This window comes from Coturnix japonica, chromosome 1, assembly GCF_054131305.1.
Source record: "Coturnix japonica strain WE chromosome 1, WE-NBRP24, whole genome shotgun sequence".
Taxonomy (NCBI): Eukaryota; Metazoa; Chordata; class Aves; order Galliformes; family Phasianidae; genus Coturnix; species Coturnix japonica.
In genome coordinates this window covers 129,906,432-129,933,117 of record NC_140663.1, presented here as the reverse complement: position 1 = coordinate 129,933,117, position 26,686 = coordinate 129,906,432, and the positions used below count along the sequence as shown (strand labels likewise).

At 38.0% G+C, this 26,686-nt stretch overlaps 1 protein-coding gene across 1 annotated transcript in view; it reads right to left on the bottom strand.

Moving 5' to 3' along the window:
* Positions 1-2,421: 2,421 nt before the first annotated feature.
* Positions 2,422-26,686, bottom strand: part of EFNB2 (ephrin B2) — a 45,213-nt gene continuing 20,948 nt past the window's right edge. The window contains exons 2-5 of the mRNA XM_015851459.3: positions 25,319-25,602; positions 8,680-8,772; positions 7,807-7,920; positions 2,422-6,253 (exon numbers count right to left, since the gene is read on the bottom strand). Of these exons, the coding sequence (XP_015706945.1) occupies positions 5,871-6,253; positions 7,807-7,920; positions 8,680-8,772; positions 25,319-25,602 (874 nt within the window). The 3' untranslated portion in view covers positions 2,422-5,870. The remainder of the gene's footprint in view (positions 6,254-7,806; positions 7,921-8,679; positions 8,773-25,318; positions 25,603-26,686) is intronic.

The following is a 26,686-nucleotide window of genomic DNA, read 5'->3' as shown; positions in this document are numbered from 1 at the left end:
TCTATTTTGGCTACAAAGGTGAAGAATGTCTCTGAGAAAAAATGAGTTTTTGTTGTCTTTTATTTTGCTAACCACTACGCAATTTTAAACTTCTCTGCAAAAAAAGGAAATTTACTGTGCACACAGAACAGAATAAGCATGCTGCTGACTGAGCAAGCATTTGATCAATGCATCACAGCACGGATAAAGAAAGAGGTACAACCTCTTAAACATAGGTAGTAACACTGTTATGCTTACATTGTGAAGCAGTTTTTTATGTAATAGAATCTTATTCCACCCTAGATGGATAACAACTGTGAATTATAATTTTATTTTCCACTTAGCAAAGCCTATTGACTTGGACTAGTTCTTGCCAGGGAGCCAGTTTCATAATAAAGGCAGTAAATTCTGATTTTGTGCTTGTTTGATAATTAATAGTGCAGTGTCAGCAGCAGTGCAAAATGCAAGTATGATGTTTTTCTTCCTCTGCAAGTTATAAAAGACAGGTTATAAGTTAATAGCTTTATGCTATTTACTAAATAGCATTTACTATCATTAACTAAAATGAGTTTAACAGAGTCAGTGGGGGCTCAATTTTATGTGTGAATGCGTGTGCAAGGCCCACCCATTAACACAGCATCCTTTTCCCCAAGTATATCTATACAGTTGCACTGCCAACCATTCATTCCCCATTTATAGCTACACTCCATTGCCTTATTGCTAAAACAGTGACAGAAATAGGTGTGTGGGGGTGTCAGTATACATGCTAGATATAAATACTGTAATTATATAATAATGTTTATCTTGGATGGAAAAAAAGAGGCCCAGAAATGAAAATGACGTGTAAGCTTGACTCAATCAAATTAATTTTATCACTGCACTCTGGTTGTTTATCAAGGCCGAAAATAAAGCAATCAATTTAAACCTTAAATAAGCTAAGGACTTGCAGATCTAACAGACAAAATGTATCAGAAAAGCTTTTAGTGTGGACCACAGCATTAATGAGAGCCACACAGTCACATGGCAACCCTCACCGCAACCCACCAAGATGAGCAAGTAAAATTCCCCATGTGCAGGCAGAAAGCGGGGAGTGCAGTCTTGATACATCCAAGTCTTCATTTGAGTTGACTCACAGCCATAAATGCAGCATTAGGCCCAAGTGATTTACATGAGAAGTCAGCATATGCTCACACACTCCACCATGGGCACAGTTTTCTGCTGGATGAAGGAATTCTCCCAGGGATATACATGGCAGAGGCAGGAGGGGAGCCTGAGTTTGAATTGCCCACTAAGGTCAACCTCCAGCACTGATTCTGTAAGCTGGGTTGATAAAATGAGCTCCACCAGCAAGAGGCCATGCTAGCCCAACTGTTAGTAGTCTCTAGGGCCTGCATAAATCTGCTTTGAGAACACTTGTGCTACTGCAAAACACACACAATGCCTTGAAGTTTACCTTTGCAGTCAGTCACTTTTTCCCTGACTAGTCATAAAAGAAAATAATTTGACAAACAGGAATTGCAGGACCGATACTATAATAACTTGCTGCCTTTCTTCAATGAAAAATGTGTATCAGTTGCTACAGTGACAAATTCATCTTTCCCCTATGCAGACCTTTCCCACTTGTTAGTCTGTGGGTGATCATGCCATTTATGCACTGCTAACTTGCTGAAAGATGGTTCCTTCACTTTCAAGGTGATTGGAAATTCCCAGAAATTAAGGTATTTGTTAAGCCCAAGAACTGATTAACCAAGTGAAAATTAGAGCAACACAAGGATAAAATTTGTGTTAAGGATTGTGTCACCTGTATACATTGGCACCAATCTTCTTTAGCTTGGCTTTGACAACGGGTGACTTCAGAGTGCCTAATTCACAGCAGCAAAGCAGGGACGGGACATTGCACGGCCCCACTGAAAGACACACGCTCAGATGTTTTGGCATCATGTTCTTTTTAATCCCTCACCATTCCTCCCAGCTTCTTCCACCTCCTTTCCCTCCTTACTCGGTCCCAATGTTCCAGGCTTGATTCTCCTATTTATGAGCAGCAACCGCGCCCAGAAGTGTCTACATAATGTTTTGTTTTGTTTTCCTCTGGCTCTGCCCACAGTATAAATCCTCCACATAATTTCTAGGAATCATTTGTGTGTTTATAATCTCATCTCCCAGATGATCCAGACAACCTGGTTACCGTGCCTGCTACAAACTCACTGACTTCTGTGTGTTTTTAATCCATTGATATGCGCAAGCAATAGTCTGAAAAATAAGGTTAACGGAAGTCTGTATGCTGTAAGGAGCTTGTTTTGCTTATGAACCAGGAGAAACGCGAGGTAGAGAGATGCGTGAGGAGAGACAGGGAGGAAATGAAGGAGGGGCTTGCAGAGGCATGCCTGATTGCTTTCTTACTTAAATATCTGACAAAAAGAAGAACATACTTAGAAGGCGAGGTTTCCATAGGAAAAAAATATTTTATTTTTTTAAGAACAAATTCAGTTTGAAACAGACGTGGAATGTGATTTTCATAATTCTCATTTTCTGGGAGCTAATTGCAGTGTGGAACTAAAGCAGATTTCAAACTTATTACCGGCTAGTTTAAAAACAGAACAAACAAAAACAAACGAACGAACAAACAAACAAAAAAACCCAAAATAAAACAAACAAAAAAAAAGAGAAGAAATTATTTATAACTCAAGCATAATACTGTGTTACTTACAAACTGGACAAAGAAATTCTTAAATAAATATTCATGGTACACGATTTCAGCACAAATATGTGGCAATTTGGCAACCTTTTATACCATTTTTTCCTCAATACAGTGCAAAGGGGAATGACACTGCCTTTAAACAAGCTGTAGCTAAATACATTGCAAAATTTTATACAAAACATCTTGCTCAGACTTTATAAAAAACCAACATTGCTTTATATACACAATCTGGTTAAGAAAAGCCATTTTTGTCTTGTTTTCACGTGTTTTTTTTTTTTTCTTTTTTTCTTTAAAAAGGCGAATAAGGCTACTGTAACACCCCAAATCCATATACAGTAAATCTGAACCTATTTACAGCATCTTCACTTAGACATGATGGTGCAAATTTCAAGTCGGGTGACTAGGGATGATCATACAAGCAAGGCATTTACAGTAATTTTCAAAGCTGAACCAACGTCAAATAAAGGAACAGTTGGTAGATTGTCATAATTCTGCACCAGACACAAAGCAGACACACAGTACATTTTATTTTCAATTGGTTGCAGGTTGCTCTTGAGCAATTTGTCTGATTTTCTTTATTTATTTTTCACAGTTTAATACATAACTAGAATGTAGCCAGCTGATGATGAAGCATAGGTTCAATTTGATAAAAATCAGGATCAGCAAACCCGCCCCCTTCCTCCCCCTCCCCCCAAATAAAATCTTAATGACTTACAAGAGAACCTTGTATGGATGGATTCACAGAAAGGAAGGGTTGTTGAAAAGAATTACATATGTAGTGTAGTTAGTCACCATGGTAACCTTCCACAGATCCATGGGTTGGGATTTTTTGTTTTGTTTCTCTCATTTGGACCAACATCTCAACCTTATTTTCAGGTCCAGGAAACAGAGAGTGATCATTTCTATGACAGATTTTTTTTCTTTTTTTTCTTTTTTTTTCTTTTTTCTTTCTCTTGCAGGTGCTCAACAGAGATCTAAGAACCCCAAAATGCTGTTGCTACATTTTCTTTCCAAATCAGAAAGCAAAGCGTTACCATAGTAACGTGACTATGTTAGAAATGTCTATTTGCATAGCACATATAAAAGTAGAGTTTTCTTATTTCCTCCCCAGGGTGGGAGACGTAGGGGAACAGCCGTGCTAAAGAGAAAACTTTAACCTGAACCTCTCCCTCCCCCTACGAATCTCAATGAAATCTACAGAACACTTCAGTCCATAAGGCAAGGGAAAACACAACACAGAATATATATGCCGGCACACTTTGTTGTTACCTATGTGACTTCACGACGCTTTGGGCCTATTTCCCAATTTTCTCTTATGTGATGCCATTAAAGGGCTTTGGATTTTTTTAAAAATTATTTATTTTTTTAATATGCTCTCATTACCATTATTTTTGGATAGTGGTTGTTTTCCCCAGAATTGGTTTCTTTTTTATGTATGCATACACATGCATACATAAAGATATATATATGTTCATGTACACACACACAGACATCTGTAGAATGATGGCAAGTTAAGACTATTTAATTGCCGCACATGAAATTCACATCTTCTGGTGTAGATTCTGTGCAATCTCAAAACATGTATTAGTAAAAACAAAACAAAACAAAACAAAACAAAAAAAAAAAAAAAAAAGGAAGAAAGAAAAACTCTCACTTTGTATCCCTTGTGTTCTATACAGCTATTATAAATAAGACATATCTTCCTTCTCCATCTCAGTGTCATAATTTATTTATTTTATTCTTATGGACTGCAGGAGGTTTACCGTATGTGCTTTAACTTTGCCACAGAGCACCAACTAACTGCTGTGCCCATTACAGTACCTACAGGCACTGTGCAGGCACAGCACTAGGATAAACCAAAGTGTCAAAAGGCTCAGTCAGAAAAATATTGTTTTACTCTTAAGAGATGAGAATGGTTTTGTTTTTGTTTTTTTTTCCCCGAAACTTTACCGATGATAGCATTACAGCTCATTTGACCTGTTGGCTTATAATCACCTTGGTTAGATTTGGCTCTCTGCTATTTTCTTAAATGCTTTCCCTGTGTTTAGTATAACGCGACAGTATAGCAGCTGAGTCTGCTTAAAAGTCTTCCAAAGCAGACTACATTTTTGCTACAGCTTCGAAGCTGTATAATTTATTGCCAGTACCGCAACAGCCCTGCCCTAATATATCCTTGCTCTTGTCTTGTCCCCTCCAAGCTTGTTCACTTCCTAACAATACCCCTTTGTTCTACTGTATTGAAGGTACTATTTTTTACTGCACACTGGTATTTGATAACCATGAATTCCTTCAAATTCAGCTCTAAGTCACTGCACGTGTTATTGTGTCTCCTACTTGCCTCTTAAAACGTAGCATATCAAAGTGCTGTGCTACCTAAATGTGTTTTTTTTTTCTTCCCAGCTTTTATTCTTGAGGCAGCGACATTCAATCACAACCGCAGTCAGCCCTTCCCTCCACCACCCAGTCCTACTCTTGACTTGTTGACAGCCTAACTTTTTGGCTGGAAGGCTCCTTACTATCAGACACAATTTCTAAAAATGCATTACCCATTCAAGTGAGGCTGCTGTAGCAGATGGATGGAGCACGCATCTCTAAACATTAATGTTCCATTAGTGATTCAGGAGGTGGAGTGAAAGAAAATCTTATGTGAAGGATGGCAGAGCCCTGAATAACAAAAATAAATGGAACAGTGACGGACTAAAGCAAGAGAACTCTAGCAAGTCTTAGACACCAAGGTCTGTGTGACAAATCCAGTATGCACTGAGAGAGACACACAAAAGTCAGAAGATTGCATTTCAAGCTTGATATCCTACAGCACCTTCACAGGATGCCTAGAGCTATTAACATCCACAGATCACTCCATCTTCCCTTGGCTTTTGTACATGCCTGAAGGCCTGCAGCACATGGCTTTGAGGATGATGAATGTAACAAGAGTACAGCAATCAGAATGGGCATCTTCTACATAAAAGTCTTCCAGCTTTTAGTGAATACCAATTCACTGAGATAGGAATTCTACAGACTAGGTTAGCTGTCCAGCTCGAGTTGGCTCTCACAGAAAGAGCTGTTGCCTTCTTCCCTCTGTGCTTGAGTCAATGCTAGCGCACAAGGCGTCATCACAAACCCCAACAGAAAGCATTTGACCAGTGAGTGTCCTCTACGCCTCAACTGTACCACAGAATTGCTGGAGTGTTTCTCAGACCTTGTAGTAAATGTTTGCTGGACTCTGAGGAGGCATCTCTTGAACTATGTACACTGGATGTCCATAGTCACCGCTGACCTTTTCATAGTGGGGGCAAAAAACACTGTCTGCAGTCCTTAGAGGAATGATAATGTCACTGGGCTCAGAACCATTGTTGTTGCCACTGCGTTTTGGGGTGGCTAATGTACTAAGTGAGAGAGTTGTAGTGTGTTGTGGGGAATGCTTCCTGTGTCTTCTCCGGTACTTCAATAATAGAACCACCAAAGTGATGATGATGACGATGAAAATGATGCACCCTGATGCAATTCCTGCAAATAAGGCCACTTCTGAACCCAGTATACTGGAATGCCCAGCCTTACTGCCATCTGTGCTAGATCCTGGAAAGAAAAGAAATACAACAGACAAAAGTTATTGCCATCCTGTGACCTGTTTACGCTGCTTAAAAATGTGTAGAGTAAGCAAAGCTAGAAGAATTAACTGACAGCTATACTTTGACAAACCAATTACCCTGTTAGATAGCTAAATGCAAACAGCCGAAGTCAGCAATCAATATTAAACAAGACTTTGTGTCTGTTGGTCTCACTTCTGTGCTGCTCCCAAGCCACCCCGTTTCATACATCATCATCCATCAGCAGTGAGGACTGGCACTGACAAGGCAGCCTTTGATGCACACGGCATCTTTTAACAGATGCCGGCCAGCTCAGGGCAGCAGAAGGGGGTGGGATAGGACTGCAAGGGGAAAATTAACAGAGTGAAATGGTAATTCTCAAAACAACTGGTACTGTTTAGTGTCACACAATTCTGCTATTTTGTTCTTCCGATATTGATTTAACTGTCATTAGTGCCTTTCTATGTGGAGTTCTCATGCTTACAAATGAAACAAAAGAGCTTGAGGCAGTGTGGAAGATGGGCAAAACAGTTATGGACTATATCTGTTTATATTATGTATCTTACATTTATTTAAAAGAAAATAACAGCATGTATTAGGTAGTCAGGAAGGGCTCAATAGCTGAACAGCCTGTTGAATACTGTCACATTATTTGTCACAAAAACAAAATCAACATTTACTTGAGAACTCCTCACTTGAAAATCTGAACTGACTTCCCTCTCTTAATGCTCTCTTACAAGTGGAACAATGCTGCAGATACTATGTCCTCATAACATCTGGAACCTCAGCAGGAAATGGCAAGAGCCTGCCCAGTAACTGTCATATCAAATGATGCAGCTAGCAAGGAAAATATGCAGCCATTTTTGGGAACCCCAAAATCAACTGTCAGCATATTTTGCTTTGTAACACTTCCAGCTCACTGAATTTTCTTCCAGTGAACTTGTGTTTTAAAAGTTATTCATTTTCTTGCTCGTAATACCAGAAATGCATCCTCAAGATTTTTGTTCCTAAACACCCCATCTGTTTATCCTTTTTTGTTTTTTTTTTTAATCTTTACATTTAGTGAAAGACTGGCCAATCATATGTTGACTTTATATTGTCAGTTAAAAGATAAGGATATGAATTATAGATGTCTCGAAATAAACTTTATAAATGGCTGTCGAGAACCACTTGATAATGTATTGTGCGGGAAGAGAAAGACAGAAAGACTCGTTCATCTGCCAGAGTACTAAATGTAAGGCAGCATTTACCATCGTAAAGCTGCTCAGAGAATGCCTTATCCAAAAACTTTCCTGTAAATGAGTGATACTCTTACAAGATGTAATTAACTTCTACTGCAGAATGAGGGGAAAGAGCAGCCGTTGCCAAAACCAGGAGCTCCAAAGGTCTATCCATGAGAGCATCAGAACTGGCTTTTCTGTCATCTCAATATGAAAATATTTGCTTTTCTGACATTTTAATGCTTAAAGAAACTCATATTTGGGAACAAACAGGAATCTGCTAGAGCCTTTCTGTTCCCAGGGGAAACCTCACAGAACCTACCTGAGTGGTCCTTCACAAAGGGACTCGTGGTGGAGCTCTTCCCGTTTGTACCAGCTTCCTGTTCGGGGCGCCTGGTCGGGTCTGTGCTCCGAGGTAACCCTGCAGAATTGGGATCTGTGGGAGAGAAAAATGACTCACTGCAGTTTAGGCGCCTAAAGATATTAAGCTTTATAAGCGGGCTATAGGTATCTTGTGAGACACAGATAGCTTTGAACAGAAGAATCTTTATGCAAAGGACTAGGAGATACAAGAATGTAATTTTCTTTTTAAAGCAAAATGGTTATATTAGTTATTTCAGAGGTTTAAATTGTAAGGCCATCTGCAGAAACTATAGGGACTCCTGTAATTGGCAAGAAAAGCTTTGCAGATGACATTTCATTTTAACTGAGGAAGTTGATTGACTACTAAACCAACTTCAACTTAGAAGAATAATTCTTTCTTTCTGCACAATAGGTTATCTATATATGAAAAGAGACAATGAACAAAAACCTCTCTGTAATCAGAATTCATAACAAGCAAACTATAGAAATATTAGCTTCCCTCCTTTCATGTATTTTAAATAATTTTGAACAGCGCAGTAGTGGCTTTTGTTTTTAAAATGAAAATAAAAATGACTGAAACGTGTAATTCCCAGGTGACCTTTCCTTCTAGGGAGCTCTCCAGTGAAGAGATCTTATTACACCAACCCTCCTCCTGCAGAAATCTGTCAGTAGCTGAGGAGCAGAAAATAGGCTTTGCTTTCAGACTGGAAGGGAGGAACAACCACACTAGACTCGGCTGGCTCTCTGCTCTACGCTTGCACAAGAAGCCTGAAAACTAAAAGGACACTGAGACTTATCAAAGTGGTTTCATGAAACAGCAGATGGTCTTTACCTTGTCCAACTTTCATGAGGATCTTCATGGTTTTTGTCTGGCACACCCCTCCCTCCTGGTTATTCAGGCCCTCCAAAGACCCATTTGATGTTGCTGATTAAAAAAAAAATAAAAATAAATAAAATAAAAATAAAATCCAGAAATCAACAGGTAAAGTAATGTGAACATGAGTGTCTGAAAGCAGAAATCTTTCAATCTACTGAGATCTGTGCTTCTTGCTCAGGCTGACCTATGGAAAGTTGTGAAATGTTGAAAGCCAAAGGAATGAATACATTGGTAAGCTGTACAATACATACAAATGGAAGAATGTGTTATCAAGGTTTCAAATTTACCCAGCAACTTTTTTTCTGCACACAATTGACTGACTGACTTGGACGAAAACACAGCACCTGCTAAAAGGTAATGGAGTCAGCTGAAAGGGAAGCCCTGGCAGCCTCAAAAGAGCAAAGCATTGGAAATTCACCCCGTTGGTGTTTTTTTTTTTCAACAATATCTTTATAATCACCACGTTACACCTGCTTCCTCTATTACAAATCTCCTGCTGGAAGAAGCAAAAGCATACAAAAGACCCAGGTGAAAGCTGAGATTCTGCACTGATTGGAAAACCATTTAATATTTGAAAGTACAATCTCACTTTTCTCAGCATTGAGGAGCCTTCCCTGTTGGGGGCAGGCTGGTGGGGACACACACGCTCTCTTCTCACAAAAAACCTTCCAGCTCATGCAAACAAACGGGTGCTTTCCCCTGTGTTTATATTGTTCTCTCTTATCTCCACACTTGCTGGGACCGCACACCCCCGCACAATCCTGTCACTACAAGCTGACGTGTGTGCAAAAAACAGCTCCTGGGGAAAGTCCAAAGGTTTGAGTCACCACCACCACAACCACCACCACCACCATAACGAGGGCTGCATATCTTATCAGCTGCCAGAAAATCCTTCAGCAGCTCCTGGGCACTGGGCACCACAGCCACCATGAGCCGTACCAGGCCCCAGCTGCCATCAGTGTGTGCTGATGCCCAGCCATGATGCTGGCACAGCAGACCTCAGTGGGTTGCCTACAGAGAGACTGGGCCAGACTCATACAATGGGGACACCTCACACGAGCCAGGCAGGGAAACGGCCCCTCAATGACCCCCACCAGCAGGTCTCAAATCATGTGTTCTCCTGCACCCTTGTCATTTCTTGGACCTATGTATGCAAGGCCCCAAATGCACAAGCAAGCAGACACATGCTCGCACACCGATACCAGGCCACCAACTGGAGAAAACAAATGGAAAACGAGAGAGCAGAGCTCACTGCGGTTCTGGCAAACAGCTTAAGCAGCACTTTTCTACGTGTGCCTCCCCTCTTTTCAGCTAGGGATCTGATTCAACAAGGGCTTCACACTGCTCAGATCTTTGTTTTTAATTCTCTCTCCTTCTCTTTCTGCTTCCTTGGGGATTTTCTTTCAAATGGAGGCAATGTATATTTCCTTATGCCTTCACAATGTCTTCCTAGCCCCATGGCAGTATTTTTCTTGCTCTAATCTTCTCTCTAGCTGTAAAGATATAAACCCCATACTGCTGAACCCTGCTTCCTAGCCTTTGATCTACTTCTTGGTTTTGTTCCACTCCTGCCTCTTTTGTGACTAACTCAAATTACAGCCACCATACAAACTTCCCAAACCAATCTTTCTTCTCCTAAAATTCCCGTTTCCCTGTACAGAGGTCTTCCCAGTTCCTCCTCTTGTTCTCTCCCTCCCCCCCAACCCAACCCCCTCATAAAAGGGAAGTACGTGAAACTACTGCTTTTTTCAGACTTGGGAAGACTTCTAAAATACAAAATAGCACAATGAGTAATTTAAGATAAAAACAGATCTGAAATGTGCCACTGCATTGCCAGGCTCAGAAAATAATGGAGACATATAGTTTTGTTTTCTTTTGTTTTTTTCCAGAGGGAGAAAAAAAAATCAATACTAAGAACCAGTTCTGGACATAAATCAAATGTGTCTTTGCTGAAAGTGTTTTTTATGACCTATTTGCCAATGTACCAGAGCACAAGGACAAGGGAAAAAAGCAGTAAATAGAAATACCAAAGCTGAGCATCAACTGAAAGTACAACTAATAAACACTGACTTTGTCTTGCTTTTTTGTAATTCTTCGTTTGCTTTTTAATCCAGACTATGGGGGTTCACAGCTCTTTAACCACCTTCTACTTGATTTTAATTGAATAGAGTGCTGCTTCTTCTGAACATCAATGCCTTTTTATTCTTTAAAGGCTTATCCATTTAACCTACAGAGCAGGAGATCTCAATAAGATGCAGAGGATGCAGAGGATGCAGTCTGACCTCAGTACAGAATAAGAAAGTAAGACAGCAAAAAGAATGCAAAATTACTTCAAATACAATCTCCAAATGAGAGGGACCAAACATACAATGAGTCTGGTTGTGTGCCTGTGAGAGTTCAATCTGCCTCACTTGCTTGCTAAAAGAATGCTTTCATAGCTTTGATGTCAGATGAATGAATTTGCAGAAGTATTCACTTTTTCCACAGTTCTTCAAGGGGTTTTCTGAAAGCTTATGTTATAGCTCAGAGTAGAGAGCGCTACATCCTGAGGAACAGAATTTTCAAAGAGGAGTATTTCAGTGACAAAGCAAAGTTTCCATCTCAGCTTCTCCCTGTAATTAAACCGACAATTACCCAAGGCCACTGGAGGAAATTATTTTTCAAAATTCATTAAGACTATCGAAATATAACCTCACATATCCCTAGTGTACCAGGAAGAATGTGGGTAGTTTTAAGCACATACTTCTAAGCTTTGAAAAGTGGCACAGAGAGAGAGAAGTAATCTGGGACATCAGAGAAAACGGTTTCATACTGCTAATACCCCTTGACAGTATAGTGTGCAGAAGTCAAACAAAGGAACAAGTACAAAATATTCCTCAAATGCTTTCCACTGTCTTTTTATATTGATCTTCAAGTGAAAATTATACTTGCTGCCTTCCAAACTCCTCAGTTACACTCACACTTCCGCAGGGAAGCAATGCTGTACCTGGATCTCTGCTTATATTGATGTGATATTAAAAAAGGAGAAAGAAAAGTGTCTGTGGATACATATTTGGGTATGAACACAGAAACATAACACAAGATCCTTGTGTTATGTTAAGAGGGAAAGGCTACTCTTCAATTGTTTACACAATCAAATTTTAGAACCTCCATTCAGTTTATTTTTACATACATGTGTATAAATAAAAGAACATTTTTTTAACTTATAGGTCCAAATATGGATATATTTAGAGGAATTTACTCACATACACATGACCTTGTGCTAAGACTAGATATTACTTAAATGTTAACATTAATAAGAATAATTAATAATTACTGTGTAGTTTCTCATGAGTATTAGATTTTCTCAGGATCCCACGCTTCATTTTATATTAATACAGAAAGACACAGAAAACTAAAACTAAGTATCAGTAACAAATTTTTTGTTAATCTTTTGATGGATAGGTACCTCTGATTTTCTGAGACCTGTTCTGTTCCACTGGTGTCAACTGCAAAACTCATTACAGTCAAAAGCACACTGAACTATTTACAGTTCAACCACACCTACAAATAAATGCATGAAATTGCCCTAAAATATCTATTAATTTTAAGATTTTTTTACAAAATCATAATTTTTAGATGATATTTTTTCAGTAGTAAGTAAAAAATGATGTTTGAGATCTACATAAACACCATGTAACTGAAGCTGTCATTTTGTAAGAAATACAAGTTCAGGCTTTCAACTTTAAGAGTTTGCCAATGCAGTCTTACTTTGGAGAAGAAACTATACATTTTCCATTTCATGAAGCACTTCCTTAATAAATAATCTCCTTTAACACAGGCAGAAATAAATTTATTTGAACCAAAGAATTTCATGCCAGCTCTGCTTTCCCTTCTTTGAAATACATATTTTATATATATATATATATATATAAAAATATATAAATATATAAAATATAATATATATATATGTTGCTAAGAAGGAAACTCATGTAAATTAATGACTGATGCTTTACATTCGTTTGCTTTTTAAACTTCACAAGCTCTGTTTATTGTATGAAATGCATTAGTCATAAATGCAGGGGCAGAGAATCAGTGAGCAAAACAGAATCAGCTGACTAGAGTAGTTTCTGGCTATGATTCTTATACAGTCCCCATGGAGAGGAAGTAATATTACATTTTAATATGTCTTCATTTGATTGTTATTACACTGCCTCCCAGGAGGCTAAGCTACTGCACAGATCTTGGCTGTTTTCGACCTATCGGGTTGGTAACATTGCTCTAATCAGATGGAGAATTAAGCTGCTGGATTTGTGCCTGTATAGCTTTTCATTCACAAAGAGATTAGAAATGAAGGCACAGTAACAAAAATTCATCTTCCCTCACTCTTAAAAATACAGATTACAAAATTAAAAACACCATCACAATTACTTAACAGGAAACACCAGTAAACTAAAACCTCAACCACTTAATTCTGTCGCAATTATCCATACTTTTATGCTTTAGGATAGTGAAAAACATTACCCACTTGCCAAATTAAATGTCACATCCTTTAAACCAAGACAACTTCATAACACATGTATTTCTGGACCTTGGATATGAAATGAACTACATGCCTGAGGAGGGTAATTCGGACCATCGTACATAATTTCCCTGTGAAAATTAAACGAACGTTAAGCCACAGACTATAGGAAAGAGTAAGTAATCTCAGCGTGTGGGTTAGGACAAAACTGGTTTCATGCGTGTGGACAACATAAGCCTTTCAGCATTGTATCAAAATAAGAATTAATTGTTGCTGGTGTGGGTCTGTTAAGAAGGAAGGTGAGAATTACAAATTTCTTTGAGTTAGATCAGTACTATTTTAATAGCAGTGACTGTCAACGTCTTTTATCTTAGATTCTCCTTCAAGTCAGCATCAGAAAATAGGTTTCTCAAAAGCAGAGCTAAATAAGACGTAAAAACTCTATCCATCTGCACTTGTTCACAGCTGTGCTGTTTCCGTGCTTAGAATGGAAAAGCCTACACACTGCAGGAACAAAAAAACACAAAAGCTATAGATTCAACAGTAGTAAGAAGTTATTCTTAATACAAAGCTGCACTTGATCTAATATGCAGTCACAGCATTATTAAGAACATGTAAAGCCTTTTGAGGTTTTTCTTTTTAAATTGTATGGAGTTACAGTACACTGTTTTGGCCAGGCATCATGTATTTGTGCTCTGACTGCTTTCATCTGCTTTCAGTACTTTTAATGACTTTCTTAGTAAAGCATGGAATAAATAATTCTTCTTTCACATAAATTATCTGAATTTATGGGACAAGTTTAAGAACACAAGAAATCACACACTGAGAAACCACAAATCACAGATCACAACACAGAGGTTGTTTCTAGACTAGCCAGGGATGAAGAACAAGGCAGCTGAGGTAATAGAGTGTTTTAATTAAATGAAATTAAATTCCTTTTTTTTTTATTTTTTATTTTTTTCTTTCTCTTTTCACTTAGTAGCAATGCCAGACCTGTACAGAGATCTGAGGCAGCTAAAAAAAAATTGCTCAGGCCACTCACCAAAGAACAGGTAGTCTGGCAAACACTTGGTATTGGATGAGCTGCATAAAGTTTAAACCGAGAAGATAAATATACAAATTTAAACTACTAGTAACTAATGGTCTACCCTTGTATGTTGTTACAAAAGTTTAGACTGACTATGAAACCTTCATTTTTTGCTTTAGAATGAAAATGTCTCCCAGAATGTAACTAGGAGTGGTCTCAAACATGGACTGTAAGTGGTTATATTTCAATGCATTAAGAACAGTTACACAGAGTATTGTCAGCGTGTTGCCTGCATTTGTATCTGCAGGCTGGGACTGTTTAACTCTTTGTTCCTGAACAACACAATTGCATCCTAGCTTTTCTACTGATCTTAGAGCAACAGAGAGAAGATCTTTAATTAAAATAATAATAATTAAAAAAAATAATAATATTATATATAAAATTAACTGTATTGAGCAAATTAACAGTATTTGCTCAATTAATATTTTCTAATGTACGATACCAAAATAATCATTAAGCATCTATAAACAAAATACAATTTGCCAGTCATCTTTCATTACATTTTTAACACCTCTGCTTTTTGTTTGTCCTACTTGCAAAGTCAAAGCAGCAGCTAAATTTCATGAGGACTTTCTCAACCTAAAGATCATGTCACTGGTTCAATTTTATTCTCTCTCTATATTTTTTTTTTCAAATTAACATATAATTTCTCTTAAAATAAATATTATGGTATATTTTAAATATTTTGCAGTCAACCTTTTTTCCCCACTCTTCGCATGAGACAAAACTGCTACATGAATGAAGGACAAGAAGAATTTTCCCTTCTTTTTCATATCTCATCATTTCTTAAGTTATGTCGTATGTTGTATCTCTCCAAATTGATATCTAAACAGGATCCACAAACTATACGCTGCACAGCAAGCAAGCAGCAATGCCCACTTCAGTCAAACTAAAGCCAGAACAAAATGAAGTAAAATAAAAAACAGGCCTCTTCTTGCCTGGAAGAAGGCAAAGGTTCCGCAATGGAATTCTGTGATTCACTTCCCTAACCACTACTCTGAAATGTATCTTGTCCAAATGCAAATGACGTGACTGGTGGTAATTTGAATGGACTTGTGGCTAATGGGGTTCTCTATAAAAATTTTCCTAAAATTCTCTACTTATATTCATATGACATGAGAGGGGTAGATTTTTTTTACTGTTTAATTCTTTGAGGGTGCAGTGTAGCAGACACAACCAAGACAGAGCCGATCGGTCTGTACTGTAGAATGTACTTTAAAATGCCTTAGTATATATCTTGTAAATGTAAACTGTTTAATTACAGGAACACCTCTGGAATTCTGTAGTCTCTTTACTGAATCTCTCATTGCCTGACTAAAGAACACCCAAAGACCAAATAATTAAGCACAAAATAGGAAGAGGGAACTTGCAGTTTCCCTCCTTCCCTATACTCAAAATAACTCTATTAATTCCACGTGGACATGGCATCACACAACAAGAGCACAGGTAAAGGAAGAATACAATCCCTTCATTTCATTTTTTAAACACTTTCCATTAAGGGAAAAAGTGACAATGAGCAACTTGAACCAAAGAAGCTGTGAGCTCTAACTGGTTTCTGCAGCCCATCATTTTAAAAACAACACCGCTTTATCTCTTGGTTAAGGAACATCACATGGTAAGTGTTCTAAACTGTACATCCTATGTTACATTAGTATCCAATATAGAAGGTCGCAGCACCTACCCATCTACAGCAAAAACCTACTTACTTCACTGCTGTTGTGTCCCTTTTCTTTCAGAAAGATTTACAGATGTTGAAAAAATAAAATAAAAATTAAAACCATCTCAACATTGTGCCTCTACAGATGACAATTTGTCTTTCATTACAGCTAAGCATTTCTAAAAGTATGTCAGTCGTACATTTCACATACTGAGAAATGTTTTCAGATAATGATCTACCGTACACATGGTTGATTCTAGTTTGCATAAACAAATTATGTATTTGTGAGCACTGAAGAAACTGTGGCAGATGTAAGCCCACTAATTATGATATATTCAGTGTATATCAGAATGTATACGTTTAAAACAGATTACTAGCTAGTTAATTTCACCAAGCACAAGCAGTGTTTTTTATATAGTTTTATCCTTTCTCCCAGCACACTGCAGGCAAAGGGCTCTCATGGATGAGAATACCTTCTTGCTACCACAGAGAGCTTTGCTTCAGCTGAACAGAACTAACACAATTAGTTACCATTCAAGTTACACTGATTGTCACTAATGACAAGTGGCCTTGCACGAAACAAAACCTTGTTTAATATTAAACAAGAATCTGTATTCCATATCATATGAACTCAATGTTATTCTTCGAAGATGTTCATCTGTCCTGAAAATCTCATGTTTCTGTCTGCAGTATTTGGATAAGAAAGGGTTATAGTGAAAATTCATATTAAATAAATAAGAAACCTCTTGCTCGTTCTACTGTCACTAATTGCATGCAATGATATTAATGACCCAGTAATTGCTATACGAGTAGCACTGAAGTGGAAAACATCATTCTGAGGCAGAGTTCATCTCTAGGTGGTAGGACTTCACCACTGACTGAGTTAATGCCAAGTGACAGTTCAGAATATAACACTATAGATGAGAAAATGCACCAGTCTCATGGTTATAACAGTTTAGAGGGACATGACGTTATTTGCTTTGACCACACAGAGTCCAGCAGTAACCCCAATAAAATGCCACAGTCAGAGTGTGCCCTATAGATGAACCTCATTCCTTTCAGGGGAGATGCTCTGTACTATAACAATCTAGAGCAATTTTCCACATGTTTGCTCCAATAAAAGAATACCTTCATCTCCCGCTTTTACATCAAGCGCAACAAAAGTGTGCTTTATTGCAAAACACAAAAAGCTATTTACATCATCTAACTATCCTTCAGCAACACAGAGTTTGGCACCTCAGTACTGAGATCAATTATGATACTATTGGATGACTGCGCACTTGGCAAAGATGATCAGAAATGAAGCAGTGTTTTGCTTGCTGCGTGCTTCTTTGTGCTTAGAACTTTTAAAAAACTTCTGAGGAACTTAATGAGGGAACATCGCTGAAAGAAAACAAGCTGAATTTTCAAGATGCTACGGGACATTTAGTCCTTTTTTCTTTTCTTTTTTTTTAACAACAGTAATGTCTTGATTCTTCTGCTATGTCAATCTGACATAGCAGACTGTGGAAGATGGGTGGAATCACAGAGCTGCAACACAAGCTGGGGTAACCACCTGGGAAGAAGCTCTCCAGAAAAGGCCGTGAGGGTTCTAATAGACACCGAATTGATCACAAGCCAGCAATGCACCCACGCAGCAAAGATGGCCAACAGCCCTGTATGGTTGCACTAGGCAGAGTGCTGTCATTAGGTCCAGGGAGGTGATCCCTTGCAAGTACTCAGTCCTGCAGAAACATCTGGAGAGCTGCAGCTGTGCCTGGGCTCCCCATTGTGAAAAGGACAGAACACAGCAAAGAAAATCCAGCAAGTGCCTGCAAAGATGTTGAAGAGACTGACGCAGAGGGTGAGGACACAGGACTGTTCAGCCTGGGACAGCTGAAGGAGATCTTAGCCATGTGTGTACCTGTTATCGAGAGTAACAAAGATTGAGGCTGCTTTCAGTAGTGCCAGAAAAAGAGGCAATGGGCACAAACTGAAATACAGGGAATGCTGTTTAAAATTAAGAAAACCTTTTTTAACTGTGAGGCTGACTGAGCACTCAAACAGGTTGTCCTGGCAGGCACCAGAGTTTCCATCATCAGACATGATCCTGGACAGCCTGCTGTAGCTGATCCTGCTTGGGGAGGTGCCATTCAAATTCAACCATTCTGTGATTCTGTGAACATCTGCACTTTAGCAGTATAATGCATTTACTTGCTAAAATGTAATACTTGAAAAACAGATTCTTCTCAGTTTCCCTGGCAGGATTCAGATTCAGAGTTGTTTCTCACACAGAAGATCAGTGAGCATAAAGACAAGTCTGCTGTTGCAGTTTAGTTATGTTTTTCTGTCATCTAATCAACAAATTCTGCTAACAAAGGCCTGAACATGCTTTTAAACCAGGCTTATCCGCTTAGTAGAAACTGTTCTTCAAGAAATGCTAAGACAACCTTAAGCTTAATCCTGGTTTTACTCACAAAAATATTTGCACAATTTCTTTGGGATTGAAAGAAAAAAAGCATCTGGAAGACTGCCCTTTAGGGCTCAGTCTTATAGTTACACTTACCAGAAATTAATCCTGAAATACTCTTCCTCCAATGTTTCCGGGGCCAAGTAAAATCAGGAAAGAAAATATAAACTGACATGTAACCCTGTTTTCAGCCATTTCAATCCTGTGCTTTGGTTAATGCAATTCTCGAACAAAAATACTTTTCCCATCAGTTCAACTACGTAAAGACTTCAAAGAGGAAATAGACTACATGTATTTTAAAATCAGTTTCATTAAAACCTTAATAAATGCTTATGTTTTCATGGTCTTTTATTTCAGGAATTAGAATACTGTAACATAGATATATTATCAGCAACATGATACAAGAAAGACCTATCACCCCTCTTTGACAAACATATGCTCATCACCTAACTAATGTTAAATGAAAGTTAAGAGTTTCAATACGGTGTATTTCTCAGTTTCAGTTCAGAGTACTTCCTTCATAGCATGGTGTATTTCCCCACAATACATCCCCACTATTTAAACAGCTACTTATAGTCTGAATGTAAAGCATATAAACGACATGTTCATCCCAACCCTCTCCTACTGCACATAATCATATCAAAGATATCTGTGTAAATGTAAGAATATATACAATCATTGGAGATCAGGGCTCAAGCTGTTTTTCTGAAAAGTACTATGTGTACTATACATATATATAAAGACTTTTAAGTGAGAATATTGTGTTTTTCTTTGTTAATGTACTGTATTTTCATTATGTATAAATTGTTTATAATTAACTAATAAAAACAGCAAAGCGACTAAAAATATTAAATAGCTTCCTATGAAATTTTAAATCCTGATTAATTCTTGAGTATTTCCAGAAAAATTCATTCTTCCTCACAACTAATTATTCTTCATTTTCACCCAATTCCATATCTGTTTGGAATACCTGGGGGATGTGGAGGAAGGATAAATGTATTTTTTCACAACATACCATCAATTAACAAACGGAGCATTCCTATCTTTCATTTTGTTCCCTAAGGAATAGAGAAATAATAACAGATTTTCTGCTCAACTATCTCTGTCTACTTTAAAGGAGATAAACGGTCGGTATTGCCTAGGTAATGGCACTAAATATGAACTAAGTCCATCAATCTAAAATTGCCTTATTCTCTTACAAGAAGACCTGTGTGGTCTGGGACAAAATCCCACAGGGCCATGATTCCATTAATCCTGTAGGTCTTAGACACTGTTAGAAATCTGAAGCTGCACAGACACTGATTTTCTTCTCCAATAATATTATTTGTATGAGCTGTATTTATATTTAATTCAACAAGAGCTAAGTGGCATTGCTGATATATCCCTTAAAAGACTCTCAGCAAAGTCAGTGACTGACCTCTGGATATCATTTTACACTAAGGAATCATTTATCTAATTTGCTGAAGGAGGAGGAAGAGAAAGGAAAGAAAAAAGCAGACCTTTGTGCAACTGGAATCAGGGTGGCTATTATCACATAGGCTCTCCTTAATACTACCAGCCCCCCGCCAAAAAAAAAGAAAATATATATGTATATTAGAAAGCTGAGATGTGCTGTCTTTAAGAACAACAGTAACAACAACAGCAACTGTAATGTCTGTGTTGCAAAAGAAACCAAACTGAAAGTTTGATACTGTTTTTGTCCTGGTTTTAACGAGTTGAGAGTTAGCCTCAAAACAATGGAAAATCTACTGTTTTCTTTAGAGTAGATCTTACTGGGTGTTTGAAGGGGAATGAAGACTGAATTCTATCTCAAAGAGGTGTCAGAATGTCCAGCCAGGAAGATTAGCTGGTGTTTGGTCAGAATACTAAAATAGCATTTTAATGTAAATCTATTTGGCCATGCAAAGACACTTATTCTTCCCAACTGAGCTGTATTTCAGGGTGCAATCTATATTGTCCTTTAATGTGTTCTTCCTCAGACAGTTATTGCCCTTTAATTGTAACAGAATGACAAAGTGAAAACATAAAAGCTTTGTGAATTTTTAAACCCAGCTAATGCTAAAGTTTCAGAACAACTGTTTCCACTTTAAAAACCACCAGACTATTACAAGAATTTATCCAAAACAAAGCGCTGCTAGCCAGAAGAACCCTTTAAATCAGTCAGAGGTTGAATATGTATATTTTTTAATTTAAGCCAGAGGCCATTTATGTATGTGGGTCATTTGAAAAAAATTGACGAAAAACATTTAGGGAAAGCTGTATATCGCATTTTGCCAGTGTCAAAGCCAATCAAAATCACTAGTTCAGCAAGCTTGGCTAATGAGGTGGCAGGCAGAGCAAGTACTATAGAGAAACCTTTTGCAGGACCATTCCGCAGCCCCTCCCTAAATCCCAAATTTTCTTCACTGATCAAAATCTACAATTTCAGCAAATAAATTTTGAGCAGGTAAATTTCATTTTAAGCGATGTATCATTTTTTTTTTACACTGATGGTACTGGCATATAACCCTCATTTTATACAGAAGAGATGAAGTGAGAAGATGATGGGCTTGCTTGGCCAAACTATCTCAGAAGCGTGATGGTGGTCTGAAGGCAAGTGGCAGCACAGTTCTCCTTTCCCTCAGGCTATGAAGCTTCTTGCAGGCTTTCCTGAGGCACTATATCAGTGCAAACTCAGTGTACTGAAGCTCTCCCCATGCCCTATGACTAAAGGCCAAGTTTGTTGGAAAGAGATCAGGACAATTCCCATTCACCATAACAAAACATATTTGGCACAGTGCGTATGCCTGTATTGCTCTACCACATCTCCTATCCAGAGAAGAAATGCTGCAGTTGAGTGGTACTGAAGCAATTACACAACAGACCAAAGATTTGCAGAGCCTTCTACAATCAAAGGAGTCCCTATTCGTTCTGAGCAATCCACACAGCAAATTATAATTCATTCCTAAAACACTCAAAGACATAAAAGGACTTTTTGTTTCAAACATTAGAATTTCAAATCTACATACCCTTGCTCCGCTCAACTTTGCCCTTTGCACAGGTATTTATGTTGTTGGGCATGGTGTATCTTCGTGCATTTGATTAGGGATTTCCTTAGAGACTTATGATATGTTGGCTAAATGGTTGAATATTTTAGGATAATCTAACATTAATATATCCATGATCTCAAGGGCATTTGACCTTCTGCTGAAAAGAAATGAGGTAGCTATTGGAAAATCAATCTATTAGTTTCCCAGGAACCAAGAACTTATGATGGTAAAAGAGAAAAGCAAGGACATTCTGTTATATCACTTATTCCCTTACACAATACCATTCAGTATCATCTTTCTAAGTATTATAATTCACAGAATTAACTCTTTGAATCCTAGAACTTGTATACAGAGGAGCATATTGCCCTGCTGTTGTTGCAAGAAATTGATTAGAAAGTGGAATGGGGAATGAGAAAAGTTACATCTTTTATGTGCTTAAACCCAGGGAAGAAGTGAGTAGAAAAGTTCTTCTACTGTATCTGTCAAAAATACATCTAAGTGATATAAAAAATTATGGCTTGAAGAATTCATGTATAATCACATTTCCCTAAAGGTACACAGGGTTCAGGAAGCTTCTTTATCCTGTGTTATAACCCCTATGCTTTGTTACTTGAAGGCTTCAAAAATGACTAACACCTTAATCTAAATAGAGATTTTACTGTATAATACAGCTTCACAAACCACATATTATTACTTTAAAAAACAAAACAAAACACAAACACAACAACAACAACAACAACAAAAAAAACATACCATGATTTCAAATAATGACAAAATGATATGGGTACATGATAATGCAGAGAACCTAAGGGTTGACAGCAGCATGCCTGCGTAAGCAGCACAGCCACAGCCAGTGTTGAACCAATGCTGGACTCAGTAAGCTGGCATCTCAGGCTGTTTGATGCCCCTTACTCAGGGGAATACAAGATCCAAGAATACCTCAAAATCAAAAGCTGGCAGATAAAATGCACTGATGTGTTCGCTTCAAAGCAATCCCCCTCACCTCCAAATACTCAAAACATCATCAACAAAACCAACAAAATTCCCAAACAAACAGAAAGGAAAGAGAAGAAAGAGGAGCAATGTTTGTGTTTCTGAGTCAGTGGGAGGGAGATGGAGTGCACTCCTCGTTTGGGTCTGAGCACACCTGGTGATTTACAAGTCTGGTAATAAGGATTAATACAAATGATTTATGGGCCAATTTACGTACAAGATTAAGATGCATTGTATTACTTTAAAAAAATGACAGTAAACAACCTGACTACCAGAACTTGCGTCTGACAAGGCTGCATGTATCAGGTCACAAGCTTTGGAAAACAAACTGTTAAAAATGCTAGGTAGCTCTAGTGTCTCTGTAGAGTCCCAGCTGAGCCATAGCCTAATTTCCTGCCCCTCTTCAAGTTTTTAAGGCCAACATCACTGACTAGGTTGGGTTATCATGGCTTTTTTGTTCAACTTATTAAAATGTATAGGTAATCTGCTTCAAATGAGTTAGCACACTAGCAATACATGATAAATCAGTCATTTGTTTATGCCAGATTGGGCAAGGAAGGTAGTATTCTAAGGCAGTCCAGACCTATTGCAAGGCCACTGTGACTTTTGAGGCATTATACTGAAGTCTCAGCAAGTTCTATCAACCAAACTATCCTTTCAGGAAGTGCAATGTCTATTATGTCTTCTTGCTGTTATGAAATAATTATACAAAATTAATGAAAATGAGTCATACTTTATAATTCTGTGGGTAAACCCATGACACGGATAAGACATAACTGACGGTGTGACAGAAAGCCCTATTTGTGCCCACAGTTTTCAAGCAATAACTGTAACAGTGCCATTCACTCCATTATAGCTGGCCTGTTGTGGGTTTTCTAAAAACTAGAACTCAATAATGTACTTCACCATCAAAACCAATGATTTGAGAATGATCATTTTTATGCTGCATGTTCTCCGTGGAGTTTCAGGCAACTACCTCTCAGCATCTAATCATACTTCAGTAAATCTCACTGGATTTCAGTGGGAACTTTGACAAAGTTAAATGCTATGTAAGTGGGATCACGTTTTTATATACCCCCTGACTAAACTGAGTTAAGTGACTGCTTTGTCAAACCTTAAAAAACAACAAGTAGTGTTTAATATCTCCCACAATTGTTGTTATTTCTGTATATATTAAATACCATGAATTCTTGCTTTGTTTCTGTAACACACAACTTGTATTCTAAATAATGAGACAGTGTGTACCATTATGGTAGTAACTAGAAAGTGATCATTAATTTATATTTAAAGCATTTCCATTCCCATTTGTAAAGTACTTACTTAGAGCACTGGTAAAATTGCCAGTAATTTAAACTAAGAAATTAAGAAACATATAATGCGGCAGATATTATATGAAATAGTTATCAGCCTCTTTGAATGGTCTGATTTCAAGAAGGTGGGAGAAATAAGACATACCAATAGGTGACTTTATCGTAAATGCAGATCAGCCAATGCATAGAATCACAGGAAGACAAGAAACCAACCAGCTCCGCGGGCAGGGCTGCCTCCTGCCAGATCACACTGCCCAGGTCCCAATTCAACCTGGCCTTGAACGCCACCAGGGACAGGGAATCCGCATTTCTCTGGGCAACCTGTTCCAGTACCTCACCACCCTCTGAACAAAGAATTTCTACCTAACATCTAAACTAAATTTCCTCTCTTCTAGCTTTAAGCCATTCCACTTTGTACTATCACTATGAGACCACGTAAAAAGTCTCCCTCCAGCTCTATAAGTCCTCAAGCACTGGAAGTCTGCAAACAAGACATCCTGGAAGCCTCCCCTTCTCATAAGAGAGATGCTCCAGCCCTCTGATTGTCTTTCTGGCCCTCCTCTGGACTTGTTCCAACAGATCCACAACATTCTTGTGCTGGAGGCCCCAGGCCCCGGAGCACAGACTTTGTCCAGCTCTTACTAACTAGTTGGTAATTATTGCTCAAGACTTCAGAAGTCCTCAGAGGACTAAATTAAATCTGCAGGCCACACAGTATTGCAATGACAACAACTAAACTAATGCAAACTTGTTGTACTACTCTCAACTTCTGCTGTCCCCTGATCTGTTAACACAGTAAAGTTATCTGCAATCACAAAAGTAATTTGAATCCCAAAATTTAGTGGTTACTCCAGATTAGCTTTAAGGCTTAAATCCTTGATTAACTTGAAACTCTCACAAAGCTGAAATTGTTGGACAACAGGCCTGTGTCATGAAAATCCTTTTAACAAGTCTAAGACAATACAAGAGGAGGAAACTTAAGATCATGCTGCATCTGGGTTTTGTCCAAGAGCATTCCTAGCTACTGCATGGACACAGGAGGTAAGTATGCAGATACAATCCTACCTTTTGGGGAAATCTTACAGACAAAATTGGCAATCAACATGGTCAAAACATGTTTCCCAGGAGAATCCCTGTACCACTTAGAACAAGGCCATGCATTTCTTCTAAAATATCTCAGCGTACAAAGGCTGTGCCACCCTAGTCTACATCTGGCATAAAAGGCACCCAAGGGAAAGGCCAATAGTTTGGCATACTATCAGAGCCACACCGAGGAAACACATCACAATTTAGCTGCACACAACCTTTCAGTATGAATGCAGGACATAAAATGTTGTGCAAAAGGAGAAGTTCTTTGAAGGCATAGAAGTACAGTCTGATTTGATTTGCACAAATTAAGGAAAAAAGAGACAGAGGCCCTGTGAAAATCAGTAATAACATCAAAATGTTTCAGGTAAAAAAAATACAAACCCATTCAGAATCCTCTTGGTTTGCTTATAGCAAATGAGACAAAACACAAAGGAACAAACAATGATATTATAAGGAATAAACTGTTATTTTGAACTTACATATGACGTAATAATCTTTGTTCTTCTGAAATTCCAGGCCCCAAAGATTAGGGCTGAATTCTTGAAATTTGATGGTAAACTTAACATCTTGATCTGGCTTGGCACAGTTGAGTAGAGGTGTATTGTCCTTTCTAATAGCACAGCTATCTGCTTGGTCTTTATCAACCATGTAGACCTTATAATATTCATACTGGCCAACAGTTTTAGAGTCCACCTTTGGGCATATAATATCCAGTTTGTCTCCGATCTGTGGATATAGTACCAATCCTTGTCCAGGAAGGAATCTAAAAAGAGAAAAAGAAAAAAAAGAAGAAAGAAAAAGGGGAAAATGTGAAACACTTGACCAAATCTCATTCAGAAAAGCAGCAATTAAAATGGACAGAAAGGAACAAACACACAATTTCCAAAACCAGAATGACAGAATGAACAAACCAGATTTCAATAGTCTGGGCCTGACTCAGTATCAGCACGATGTTTGTTTAGATCTTCAAAATCACAGATGGATTGAAATTTTAAGCCAAAGCTCCCTGTTTTGGGAACTTTAGAAGGTTCTGTATCTCTGGCAGGCACCACTGTTTCTTCCACATTTGGCCATTTGCAGCAGCCATTGTAATATACGAGAGGCTACAATCCTGTCTTTCCACTTTGGTAACATTTCTACTATTCTTGCACATATTTTGCTAATTTTGGATATGGGAGAATGACAAGAATGATTGCTCATTTGGAGGAGCCATGTGGGAAAGGAAGCAACTTAGACTTTCAGACTTAACATATTGAAACGTTGATTAATGTTACTGGTGTAGCACGAAAGAACATCAGTCACTCATCAGGATGATTCTTACAGATCTAGGATGGACTGGAGACCTACTCGAGCCAAGGAGAGCACATGCTTCCAATAAAACACTCTTTCAAGATAGTGTGATTGCTACACTACAGTGATTTCTTTGTAAACTCATCATTATCTTTCTTTTTTTTTTTTCCTTGTGCTATAAATGAAACATGGGTATACTTTTGCCTTTGTATACATGGAGACTTCTCACACAGACTGGCAGAAAGCTTTAGTATTTGGGGTCAGACTTGATATTTTATCTTTCTCATCAGTATTAGTCACCAGGCAAATGTCACTACTTCTTCACTAATGAAAAATATAAGTAATTATGTATAGTTCTGTTTTATCCACAAAATGAGGAATCTCCTTCTTAAAAGTACAAAAGCCACAGCAGGTCTGTTTGTTCATTTCTTTTCTCCTTAAGATATATTTGCTCCAATTAAGGCCAGGAAGCACAGTTTTAGAACTACAGCCAATGATACAATGTCCTCTAATGCACAGACCTAAAAGTCTGACTTTCTTTCCTCTTTCTCTAGTCT